The following is a 13,455-nucleotide window of genomic DNA, read 5'->3' on the forward strand; positions in this document are numbered from 1 at the left end:
AGTCTAATTAACATAGTTAATTAAGATCATAATAATCACTTGCTTGAAGAAAATATAGATGAATCAAAGCTTAACAAGCACTTGTTTACAAATGCAACTAGAAAGTATCTCCTAAACCCACTTCATATAAACGGCCTCACATGAATGCGAGTCTGAGAGGGCCGCTCCATGAAACAGGCGCAAGAAAATTTTCACCAAAGTACAATAAACCTTCTAGCCTCAACTTCCTAATGAGATGCATATAACGCACTAACACACAACAGCAGGAGAACTGATTACATTACAATGTCTCTTTATAAACTTAACCTGAAAGATATATTTTGATCCCAATATCTATATCCCTTACAAAGTAAAAACCAAAGAGAACTTTAATATAGAGGAGGAGTAGGTGAGACAAGCTATTTTGCTTCTACAATTGACCTGCAAGATACAATCTAGAATCACCTCCATACATTAGAAATTACACAGTATTTCTATGATGATATTCAGGACCATGATCCAAAGGAGTAAAGCCATTCCATGGTCAAGACTCAAGAAGAACAAAGCGAAGCAGCTTTTGGAGAGACAAAAGAGGGTTTGAAGTAAACGCCCCTGAAGCGGCTAGGAAGGCCGGGAATGTCCAGATACGAGTAAAGTGCCTTACCAGGGAAAAACTGCACAAACCAATGGCTTGCACCATTTTCGCCATCTTCACGTGACACCTTCAGTAAAAAACTGTCCGCATTAATTTGACAAATCACTGAATAATGAAGATATTTGTTCCACCTCACACAAGTATCATATGTGCAGTGGAAGGAGAGAGAAAATCCTTCATCCTTCGTTCCTGTTACTTTCCATATTCTCATGAGATGAACATCATGTTCTACTAATGACAAACACCCTCCTAAAACCAGCAAGTCATACTCCGAAGATCCAAACCTGACATGGCATGAGATGGTGTAAAACTTCTCGTCACTTATATTGAAACCAAGGATGCAATTGTCACCACTTTTGTCATTTCTTTCTTGAATTTTCCAGTGGAAAGCCCCATTCCAGTATACTGCCGCATCCGAGCTATATTCAATTGGGACAGGAGGTGCACTCAATTTTCTCCATGAACTATCTCCAAGTGTAATTATCTCAAAACTGCTGCCTTCATCACGATTCAAACTATTCATATTTCTATATTCTCGTACAACTTTGTATTTACCGGATGAGGGGTCAAAGTGAAAACCAATCTGATGACTCACTAAATACGCTCTTCTTTTCGGTGATGGCAAAGGAACACTCTCTCTTGTTATTGGATTCAATATAATCACAGGTTGTATAAGGTAATCCGCAGCTATACAGAGCAAACCATCGCAAGAACACATTAGCCGAAGGCAATTTAACCTCTTCGAAGTGTTAAGCATTTTCTTAAAAGGAATTTTGTTAATATTGCATCCCTCAGTGTCCAGTAGAAGTAGGCTCTGCAAATCGACTTTATAATCTGATTTGAGGATGAGTTGAGGAAGTTGATGATTCACTCTACTCAGTTGCAGGTTGATAAATTGAGGGCCTAGAGTCAAGCGACACCATTCCTTACAGACGCTTCTGCATCTTAAGATATATTTTACAGGAAGTCTGGAAAGAATCTCGCATAATATCTCTGGTGGCAGATAAATTGCTCCCTTCTGCATTTTACCATTGTGATTGCTCCCTCGTCTTTGTCTCGAGTTCTCCATCAAAAAAGAATATTATGATGTGCCCACTTCAATTCCCTTCTTGTCCTGCATCACAAGCACAATTTAATGTGAAGAGATTTAAATGCACTAATCAAATTTAAGCACCAAATTAGCAAACCATCCTCCTATCTTCATTGATAACATCAACACAGAAGCAATATTCCAACTTCAGTTTGGCAATTTAAAAGTTCTGGTCCAAGAGTAAACTTAACATTTTAAGGGAATAAATACAAATCTGTAAGCCTTAAAGTATAACCATTAGATGAGAACCAAAAAATATTGGAATAAAAGGTTTTTTTATGTAAACACACACATGGACCCTTATGGGATAGAACCCATAGCCTAGTGAATAAAAGCATTTGGTGCTTAGCAGGAAAGTTGACATCTCCGATTGAATAATTAGTACAGGAGAGATTATGAGTCATATATGGAATGCTAGCAGCCCAGCAGAGAGAACATACAAAGAGGCAAGGATATAAGAGATTGGACTGCCTTAGAGCCTGTTCGGCATTAGCTTCAGCTTTTAGCTTTTATGTACAGTTTTTTAAAACCTCATTTTTTCCCTTTTTTTTCTCACTTTTTCAAATTTTTTTCAATGTACAAGTATCCTTTAGCACACTTTCAATAAAAAAATTTCAGCAAAAAGCTATATAAGCTGTTCCTAAACGGACATTAAATGAGAAAAGGCGGGAAAAAGTGAGGTTTTATAGGCTGTACATAAAAGCTAAAAGTTAAGAGTTGAGCTTACAGGCTAATGCCAAACACACTCTTAGCGTTCCAGCTCACTCACTTCAACAGTTTTATTAAACAGGTATGACAGTGGGACAGAGCAAACGAGTGCAGTAACTGTCACTCCCTCTAGGAAAACAAACATGAAAATTACTTAATTAAATTCAAAGAAAATTTGGGCTATGGTTCCAGGCCTGAGTTGGAATGAAAGAAATCTTTCCAAAGTTAAATAAAGAATAAAGAAGTGATAGAACAACAGTAACAAATAAAGCTCCAAAAAAAGCGGTTATATGATCCATAATGAAGTGAGGTCGATGGAGATGGCTAGTGAAAAATGTTGAATTTCCACAGAAGGAAATGCAACAATTAAATATCAATATAACCTACCCATCATTGAACTACTTCAAACCACTAATTAAAAACCGACAATCTCACCCAAATATGGAAACAATATGCAGATTATACAATTTTATTTTGTGAGGCCTCCAAGGATATACAAAAGCCATACTATCGTGCCTCAAAGATGAATTGGCATTGAAAGTAAATTTCAATAAGACGAAATTGGTTCCAATGGCAGATATTGGGAATGTAGAAGATTTGGCATTGCTGTCCTCTTGCAAGATAGATTAATGGCATGACATTTGATGCCGACAAGAAAGAGTTCAAGAAAAAACAAGATTTAGTATCAAAAGATTCAAGTTTCTGGTTTAGTTTTCTATTACCGATCAAAAAAAAGAAAGTTCTTTTCTTTTTCTTTTTAAATGGGTTAGTTGGTAATTTCCAAATTTTCTGGAATGGTCTGTAATGGGGTGTCTTAGAGGCCCATGAATCTTATTTTATGTTTTTAGTCCTTTTCCTATTGGGTTTAGAAGTTAAGTCCTTTTTCTGTTTAATATTAGTAGTATTAGTCATTCTAGGGATAGGCTATTTAGAGTCCTAGTCCTTCTAGAAAAGGATTTAACAATACCCTACATAAAGGCTTTATTGTAGTAAAAAAAAATCATAGTGAGGTTGATTCTAACAAAATTCCAGCTGCTTATTTCATGCATTGAGGGTGTAATTGTCTTCTCCAACCTAAGTGCGATTGTCTAGTGTTTATTTATCCTATTTCTTGTTCTACCCCTGTTTTAACACCAAACAGCCATCAAAATTCAATATTTCTCTTACCTAAACCCTTAAATATCAATCCTTATTCAAGAACCCGTCAAGAACTCATCAGGAAATCTATTGTAATGCTGAATTCTTAAAGATCCTACATCACCTTTGGGTTCCCCACATAGGGCTGCTAGATCTGGAAAAGTACCCTTTCTACCTTCGTTCTCATCCTACGTATATGAGTAATAGACACGCTCACATTTATTTTCTTTCTTTTATTTTCTTTTGCTTACAGTTCTTTTTTTTTTTTTTTTTTGATAGGTTAGAAAAAATTTATTAGAAAAAAAGATTACTTCATACTCATGATGGTGAGTATTCCATAACCTAAAGAATTACAAAAAATTATGCACAAAATAGAAGTGAATCCATAAAATCTGTTTAAATGTTTTGGTGGAGGCGTTGATTGTATGAGATGGAGCCCTAATACTAAACTAATGGTAAGTTTAGTCTTCAATCATATTATGAATGTTTGAGAGGTGCTACTGGAAGGAATTTCCTGTAAAATTGTATTTATAGTAATAAAGTATCCGGGAAAGTGGTTTTCAGTGTGTGGACTGCAACATTGGACAATTTTTGACTCTAGACAGCCTTATAAAGAGGAATATGGTCTTGGCAAACCAGTGTTGCATGTGCAAGGAAGGCATAGAAAATGCAGATAATCTCTTGCTTCATTGTTCAGTTGCTAATGAATTCTGGTCCTTTATGGTTTTTTTTTTTTTTTTTGGGGTGCACAGAGTTGTATTGTGTGGTGCCATTCGACTTTTTTTTGTTAGAAAGGTCAGTTTCATTGGCATAGTAATAGTGGGGTCCATGACCGTCATTATGTTTTGGGGGAGAGCAGAATAGCTGCATTTTTTATGGAGTCGAGAGATCTTTGATTGAGCTTAAGTCTATTCTTACAAGCTCTCTATTTGAACTGTGCATGATGATTGGGAGGATTTATTGTAATTCCTTATTTGAGTTCATAGATTTTTTTACTCTCCATTCAAAATTTTTAAGAAGCTCTTCTTTTAGAGCACACCATTCTTATTTAAATTCCTTATTACTTGTCAAAAAAATAAAAATCTGTAAGGATGAGTTTTTTTGGATTCTATAAACCACTTTATCCATCCAACTGAAGCAAATCAATATCAAAAGAATCGTATTAGGTTTCATTTAACCTAATCAAATTACTTTCTACAATTGAAACATGCTTGATTGCAACTTTTACTTGTATACATGAGTATGTCAGCCATCCCCATTTTAAATTATCAGATGCTAATGAATTCAAAGTTTGAATCATACTGAATTAATATCCACTCTTCTACTATAAGCTTGAGGTAAAATTCATTTTCAATGTTTGTGGAATGGTAAGTAGCAGATTTAGTGAAAACACAGAGATTTCAGAACGGTAGTAATAAGATAACAAGAAATAGCATTTATTAAGGAAGACAAGCAATATGAAAGCTATCAATACAAAAATATTACGTAATGTCCCTGATAATTTTCAAATATAATTACATCCAGGCTTCTATCACAGTATGCAGCTGTATATAATAAGAAATAAAAAGGGAATCGTCAATTATCAAACAATCAAATGTCTATTTAAAGCATTATTTTAAGTGGACGCTCAACACATTTCCCATCCATTATATTAAATGAATCCAAGTAACCAACTGAGCAACAAACAGTGGAAAAGTTATCTATATATAGGTTTTGGATTTTTTTTTTTTTTTAAGTGCTATCTAGGGTACTTCCATCTCCAACCTCTAGATTTAATGGTCTAAAAAATATCTAAGGAAGCCCATATGCTTTGTATATATAAGTAAAAATAATTCTGTTCTTAACAAAAGTTAGTTCAAATACACAGGGTGTGTATCAAACACTTCAAGATTAGGACGTTCCCACTCCATCAAATGTTCTATTGTTCCTCTCTCACTGACACAGAACTGAAAAGCCTTCTAGATTTTTTTACTCCAATGGCAATGATATCTTCATTGCCAACAATCTAATATCTGAATCACAGTCTTCAGCACCACAAGAGATATCCCAAATAACGCAGACACAAAAGACCATATATCTATTACCACTAAACAATGAAGCAAAAGGAAATTAACTGACTTCCCACTATTCTTACATATATAACACCAATAAATAACCATATTATTTTATTTCAGAAATTATCCACTGTTAAAATTTTGCTCAGTGCTGCTATCAAGTGAAGAAAACAACCTTTTGTGGTACCTTAGCACTCCAAGTCTGCCAAAGAAATGATGCTCCTGTAGACATAGTTACCAATTCTGTTTTATTCTGGCCAGAATGGTTGACATATTTCGTACTAGTCACTAAACCGATACACTATCCCTAAAAATTCTGATTCACTCCCATCCTTTCCAACCAGTCTTGCAATTATTTTGTATTTCATTAGTGGTAATGTGGTGGGATTTTTAGGTCTTTTTGTTCATGATTATAGTGTGCTTCATTTCTTTTTTCAAATATTCATTTTGGCATGTGAAGAATGTATATTAATAGATTTTTGAAAAATTAAGACTAAATTGCAATCTACACCCCCTAAAGTTTGGGGGGTGTTTGATATTTACACCCTGTGGTTTTTAAATTTGGATTTTACCCTCTGAAGTTCTATTCCGTTTGCATCAGCTACCCCTCCGTCCATGTTTTCCATTAAGTGTCATATAAGCTTTCCTCGTGTGTTTAGTTCATCCAATAAAATGATGCCACCTCATTTTTATTTTGCCATGTCATTTTTAATTTTTTAGTTTTTTTTAGGCTACAAAAATGATGTGGCATCATTTTATTGAACAAACTAAACACGCATGGCAAGTTTATGTGACACTTAAAAGGAAAATATGGATGAAGGGGCTGCTAATGCAAATGGAATAAAATTTCAAGGTGTAAAATCCAAATTCTGAAACTTCAAGATGTAAAATCCAAACACCCCCAAACTTTAAGAGTATAGTTTGCAATTTACTCAAAAATTAAATAGCATAAGTCTATTCTTTTTGAGAATGATGTAGCATATATATTTAATGTAATGAGAAGCTAAATAAAATATGTATTGCATATTTTATTGATATATGGACTCCTGCTCTCCCTCACACACATACAAACACAGAGTATGCATAAATAATAGTAGCCCCGAAACGATATACTGGAATATATTGATAAATGGAATTCTTGTTCAAAAGGTCAACTGGAGCAGTAACTAGAACTCTCTCCACCACCTTCTAAAAGCTTCATAATCCAAACAAACTTCAATTCTTCCATTTCTTATTACCCTATATTATACTTGATCCTCACCTTGACTAGAAGGTAAATTAGAATACATGAACTTAAAAGAGATTCACCAAAGATTTCAATTCCAAGTCTCAAAATGCCTAATAAATTGAAGTTTCCAGTACTGTGTTCCCCTATCAGTTGAATTGCCCAAATAACAGGCAACTGATGCATTATTGTCCACTGCAAAAGTGAACAATTCTGTGAAAAGATTTATGAGATATGAATTTCTGTAAAATAAGTCTCATCAAAATCTAACTCAGGTGCCATCCCCAATGATGAATTTAATAGTCTAGAGAATCAGTCCCACCCTCCTCTATTACTTTTCCATAAACTCACCCCATGCAATCCCCTAACCACCTCAATTGTCCAGCCCCCATTCTTCTCAATATTTTGCATAAATAACCACCACCAATGCTGTTTGAGAGAGACCATGCTTAACAATTCAAGGGCAATGCTGTAAAGATATTGTTTTTCCTTCCCCACCCCCTCCCCCTGTTTTTTTTTTTTTCCTCATATTCTAGGTGAACTAGTGAAGTTATTTACAACATAGGAAAAAAAAAAAGCAAACGCGCCAATTTTTGATTTTACAATTTTTACATTCTCTCCCAATAATGTGAAAGAAAAAGTTTTTGACAACCTGCAAATGACCAATTCATAGAAACTGTTGGCCCTAAAATTTAAGCTACAAATTGCTCAACTTTTTCAAAAATATAATATTAACACTTGAAACCAAAATTTGTGAAAACATCAACTGCGCTCCATTAGCCAGTTCATGTGCATACATGTTCGTAATTAAGTATTTGATGTCTGTGGTTCGAACCCCACCCACGCCTTTTTCCCCCACTCACTATTACCTATAAAAAGAGAATTATGGTCCCAAAGAGAAAGCTTCAGTTGGTAGACTAATTTTTCTTTGATTCCGATCGTTTATAAATAAGAGAAAAAAGGTTTTTCTTTTTTTTTTTTAATATGATTGTTCTCTTGTTTCTTATTCACGCTAGAACCCCCAATCTTCTAGGCTACAAACATACATGAGACCATTTCCTGTTAGAAGCATTGGGAAAAAACCATACTTGATTCTGAACTTTCTTTTTTTAAATAAAAAATTCACTTTATGGGTCTGCACTTTTAGCTGCAAATTATTCCACTTAAACTAAGTAAAATTCTTTCTCTGCTTTCAGATTTCAAATACCAAACCAATATCAAAATTCAATATTTTCAATCCGCTAATTGAGACCCATACAAACAATCAGTTTTTAACCTTAGACTAAATAGAACAAACAGAATACCCAATAAAAAGAACAAAACAAAACCCATGATTCTAGAAAAGGTAATTGTCACAAACATCATATGACACATAAAAGAAAAAGTCTGATAAAAGTTGCAGAAATGGGATCATAGCAAAAGGGTTTTAAGCTAACACACAGACAGATGCATATATGTAGAAAAAATGAATGAAAGATTGGAACTTTGGTTACCGTTGGGAGAGATCAACAACTAGGAGCAAAAGCTGAAGGGTCTGTGGGCTTGTTCAATATTCATTAAGAATGAGCAGTCTTTAGCTTAACCACTTGGTTATCAGCAAGAGTTGCAGCTATACGATGCAATTGTGAGTATTGTGATGAGATCTTTTAGATCTGATTTCCTCTGTGTAGAAGAAAGTGGGGAAGGGAATAGGAAGAGAGGAGGAATACCCTTTTCCTGTGACCCATCAATCCAATTGAATTATTGACTTCTGTGAGAGAGGTTTTTTATTTATTTATTAAAAGATAGAAAGTGTGTGAGAGAGGTTTGCACAAATAAAATTGCAGACTTTTTTTTTTTCCTGACTTTACCCATCACTTTGTTCCCCCGGTAAAGTTTAGCTTCAAATTGGTTTGAAATTATCTTTTTCAATGTGTTGTTTAAAGTTTAAACAAATCATATGAAGGATGGTCTTCAATCAACACTTAGAAAATTGGTAGAAGAGAGCTACAAATCAATTAAAAAACTAGAGGGGTGTTTGGTTTGAGAAAAAAAAGTTTTGTATTCTGAATTTTTTTTTTTTTTTTTTTTTTTTTTTTTGTGCAACTCACCACTAAAGAACTAGTTTGATCATGTTAATTGTACTCAATTTTCATTTTCACTATCCAAAAAATAGAGTTTGAATACAAAAATTGAATACATCTTTTGTCTGTCTTCATTTTTAGTGGAAATGGATATAGTGATAATTTCATTAAAAAAAAAAAACCAACTTTGTGGGTCCCACTAATAGTGAGTTGTCTCAAAAAAATACTCTCTGTGCGTGCCCAAGACCAACACTGAGGCAACAAAGGGCTCACAATTTATTTGTAAGTGGGTGTGGTGCTCAATCCTACTAAGCAAAGCCCCAAACTAGTGATCGTACTCTCCCTTGATTCCTCTAGATACCAGGTATGGCACCTCCCTCTATTTCTCTCTATGTATGCCTTTCTTCCCTCTCCAAAAAATCCAAACCCCCACTACCTTTGCTTCAACCTCCTTTTATAGACCTCCATGAGTATGGTGGTTATCATTTCCTTCTACACTCACTAACGTGTTCTCAAGCCCATCAGAATCCCAAAGGATCCTCACGAATTCAGAGGATTCTCTTGGAACTTGTTCCAAACGCCGGACAGTGTTCGAGAGTGGGTTTCTTTTCAAAATCGATAGTTCTCAATGACCGACTCATGGTGACCGCGCATAGGTTTTCTTTATGGTCGGCTCAAAGACCAACCTCTTGGGAAACCCTCAGAGTGCGGTATCCCCAATTCCTAACACTTAGCTAAAGTTTGAGCCTAACGTGATGAAGCCCAAGGTTATCTCTCTCTTATGCGTTGGGCATTCATTGCCTAGTGGGCCTTGGGCTTCTTGTTGGGCTTTGCCCGTGCGGGCCGGCTTGATTTACAGAGCCTAGCACTCTCTCTCTCTCTCTCTCTCTCTCTGTAGCAAATTGGCATATGGACAAGGGAAGATCAGCGCTCTCTCTCTGTAGCAAATTGGCATATGGAAAAGGGAAGATCAGCGACGCCAAATAGAGAGAGAGAGAGAGAGAGAATTGCAGTGGTTTGGGCTAGGTTTAGCTTGATTTGGTCTAGGTTTAGCTTTTGACAGTGGTTCTAGTGGGTTTTGGTTTTAGTCTGTTTCTGGAATTGCGGTTAGGTTTTGGTGATTATGAAGACCTAGAGTTATGGCTATGTTTGATGAAGGAGATGAACAATTTCTAGCGGGTGATAAGGTGATTGTTGGTTTTGTTAGAAAATAGAAGGATTTGAGCAAAACAAAAACTAGACCAAAATTGGTGCCAAACTGAAAATGATTACAAGATTTGAGAAGAGAAAATGAAAATTGAAAATGAATAAAACCCTATAAGGAACCAAACAATGGCTAAACTTTTTTTCCAAATAAAAAACATATTGGTGAAATTGGAATCCCCCTCTCTTTGTAATTCAACCAAAAAAAAAAATTAGTTCGGTAAAAGTTAAATTTTAAACCTTATATTTTAGGATTAGTTTTCAAATCAAGAGTGTTCACCCAACCATTTTAATATTTGATTACATTGGTTTATGATTGTTAAGTTTTGGAGTTTTAGGTTGGCAAACACACAATCAACTTTGTCTTTTTTTTCTTTTTCTTTTTTTGAATGAGATAAAAAATGTCTTAGATTAGTACTTTAGAGTGACAAATTTTTATCAAGATTATTGCCCAGGTGCGGGAATTTACTGTGTTGTCATGTGTTGCTCAAAACCTAGTCAACCAATTAAGAAGTCAAGTTTTCAACAGATTGACTTTGCTCCACAGATTAGAAAATCGTATTTACTATAACGTAAATCTAAACAACCTAAACAGCCTAAAGGGTATTTTTAAAAATTTAATACTCATTTATTAAGACTTTGGAGTTGGTCTATTATAGATGTAAGTGCACAATTTGTACCCAGTCCAATCCTTAGATGGACTCAGGCCCAAAGAGTCTTATACAATGAAATTTGTAGAGTATGGGTTTGAAACCTAGGTTAGGGATATTGGAGAGTTGATAAACAGGCTAGAATGCCGCAATCTATGCAAATAATAGATGAATATGACAAAAAAACTCTCCTCGAACGTAAACCAAGGACCACTTGTATGGCCTTTCTTTCTCTAAGCAAAATATTACAATTTTTTAGTTCCAAAAAAAGTCCCCCCTCTTCTTTCCTCTCTCGTCTTTTTATAACCTTCTTCTTCTTCCCTGTTTCATCCACATGTAACACAGATTTTCCTCATAGATATTTGTCTCATCCACCACCGTCTTAAAGTCTTCAAATAATAGCTGGAAGGCTGAATATTACTGTTCAGAGGTCATTTCTCCATTAATGCGGCCAGGAAGGTAGATGCAATGCCTTTAATGCGGTGGTAGCAGCTTTTTCCTCAGATATTTCTAACACATTCCTCCTTCTAACGAGTGCTTGGATCACGCCTTTACCTAACAGATCTTCCAGAATTCTATCTCTAAACCCTTTAACAAGTCTCAGGGCCTTTACTGGGCCCGTTCGAGGAGATCCGAGGAGATACTCCTCCTCGAACAACTCCTCTGCCCCTTGTAGCGCGGACTGGCCTGTGGGCCTCGAAGACTCTAATTGAACAGAGTTATACCAACTAACCAGGCCCAAGGCCCAAACGTGCATTTAAGCACTTTTACCCCCCACAATAGCCCCTCAAAACTTCATTTTTCCCCCCATCCGAGGAGAGAAATGGAGTTTTGAACCAATAGCGCACCCTCCACACACTTTGCAAACCACCACACGTGTAGGGGTCATTTCGTTCCTTTAAAACCACCTCTAACACTTCGAAACCCGGAACACTCACATTAATGACTGCAAGTTACGTCTTGTTCCCCACATTCAACGGTGAGATACGCATCTAACGGTCCAAGTTCGTTCTAAAAAATTGGGCGGGATAATTCTGATTCGAGGCCGCCTCCCACACGCCAAAACGCCTAGGAAACCGTATCTCCATCCATCCTTTCAGAAATCAATCAAATCTAAGAGTTAATCACTCTCTTTCCTCTCAAGAAGCTCGTGAAGAATCGTCTAACTATTTCCTGTAAGTTCTCAACTTCTTTTACTCATTTCTCCTCGGCTTCTGTCCTCGACCACCAACTAGACCCCTCCCCTTCTCTAAACTTTCATTCTCACTCCCACCAAATGGGTAGATTTAAGTGTTTAGTAGATACCGACACCGGTATGGAGGGTTTTCGGGCCAAATATCAAATTCCCTAAGACGTAGGCTTGAGATATTGCCCAATAGAAGCCATAGGTAACGCTAGAAGAGAGGGAGAGGTTATCATCCCCATCATCGCATTCCTAGAAGGTGGGATGACCCTTCCCATGAAAAACGTAACCAACGAATACCTACGTAACCATAGGTTATGCCCAGATCAGTGCACACCAAATGTATTTAGAGTCTTAGGTTGTGTCGACACTTTAAATGAATAAATGGGTCTGAACCTCACATGGCACGACGTCGTTTACATGTACGAGTGCCATAAACTTAAAAGCGTAGGATACTACCTTAAATCCAGATCTAGCATTGTTTGGCTCATATCCTGTCTTCCCAAATCCAACAAAGGCATGAAAGACGACTATCTCATCACCTCGAGAAACTGGTCTGACGGTCCTCACTGCCCGTCGAATGGGGAGACCCAGGTGTGATAGATTCCCTAACCTGTGACTCAGTCCCATTAAATTTTCCTTTTTTGGTTACATTGCATATTACTACCCCTTTCTTTGATATTTATTGCTGATTTAACCATGCTCGTCTCCTCGGATGTTTTTCACAAATAAACAACACGTACGGCCACGTCTAAGTCTTTGCAGCGTCGCAGACCTCAATCGCGTTCTTCGATCCGAAGTCTTTGTTAGCAAAGACCTACAAGTGAGAGCAGCCCACCTGATATTAGGATACGATCCTTTATCAGATGATTTCCAAGAGATTGACAACGCGATCACCGCAGGAGACAAACGACTCAAAAGGATAGATATTTCATGACGAGGCTTCCTTTCTGACCAAGAACTCCCAAACGACCCCTCCATCATCCTATACTCTCGCCCCATTGCAGCAATTCCTCTCTCGGCACATTCCCAAACAACAGCCATCCGAGAAGAACCTGCGTCTTTGCAACAATCATTGGACGAGGAGATTGACCAGTTTCGCCTTGAAGAAGCTGAGAGACCTCGAGAGGATCAACTTGTCATCCTCTCGGACGAAGAGCACGTGCCAGCAGAAACTTCTGGCATAAGAGGTTTAATAATAGCACAACCCGACTCTAGCTTCGAAGAAGACGACATGTCCACTCTTAGGAAGCTGATGTCTAAAAGGGGCACGAAAGCCTCTAAAAAGGGCACGGGTGAGTCACAAATCCCTCCCCCTCTGCCACCACCCCCTCCTCCCTCTGATCCTAAGATTCCCATTCCGGAGCCTAAGAAGAAGAGGAAAAACGAGGCCGAGGAGGCAGATATGGAGAGGCAGAAGAAACTAAAGCAACAACAACAGAAAGTAAAAAAAGGTAAGGGACGTGCCTCTTCGGTACAGAGTGGGGAGAACCATGACCTGGCCGAGG

The 13,455-nt window shown here is 36.9% G+C and overlaps 1 protein-coding gene across 1 annotated transcript; it reads right to left on the minus strand.

The window, feature by feature from the left end:
- Positions 1-216: 216 nt before the first annotated feature.
- LOC142631502 (F-box protein At5g49610-like) lies at positions 217-8,596 on the minus strand. The gene is made up of 2 exons (XM_075805669.1): positions 8,342-8,596; positions 217-1,748 (listed from the first exon to the last, which is right to left on the minus strand). The coding sequence occupies exon 2, from the start codon at positions 1,701-1,703 to the stop codon at positions 531-533; it is 1,173 nt and encodes a 390-aa protein (XP_075661784.1). The 5' UTR covers positions 1,704-1,748; positions 8,342-8,596; the 3' UTR covers positions 217-530.
- Positions 8,597-13,455: the final 4,859 nt, after the last annotated feature.

This window comes from Castanea sativa, chromosome 4, assembly GCF_040712315.1.
Source record: "Castanea sativa cultivar Marrone di Chiusa Pesio chromosome 4, ASM4071231v1".
Lineage (NCBI taxonomy): Eukaryota > Viridiplantae > Streptophyta > Magnoliopsida > Fagales > Fagaceae > Castanea > Castanea sativa.

Coding starts and splice junctions, on each gene's coding strand:
- LOC142631502 (XM_075805669.1), bottom strand. CDS start 1,703: ATGGAGAACTCGAGACAAAGACGAGGGAGCAATCACAATGGTAAAATG.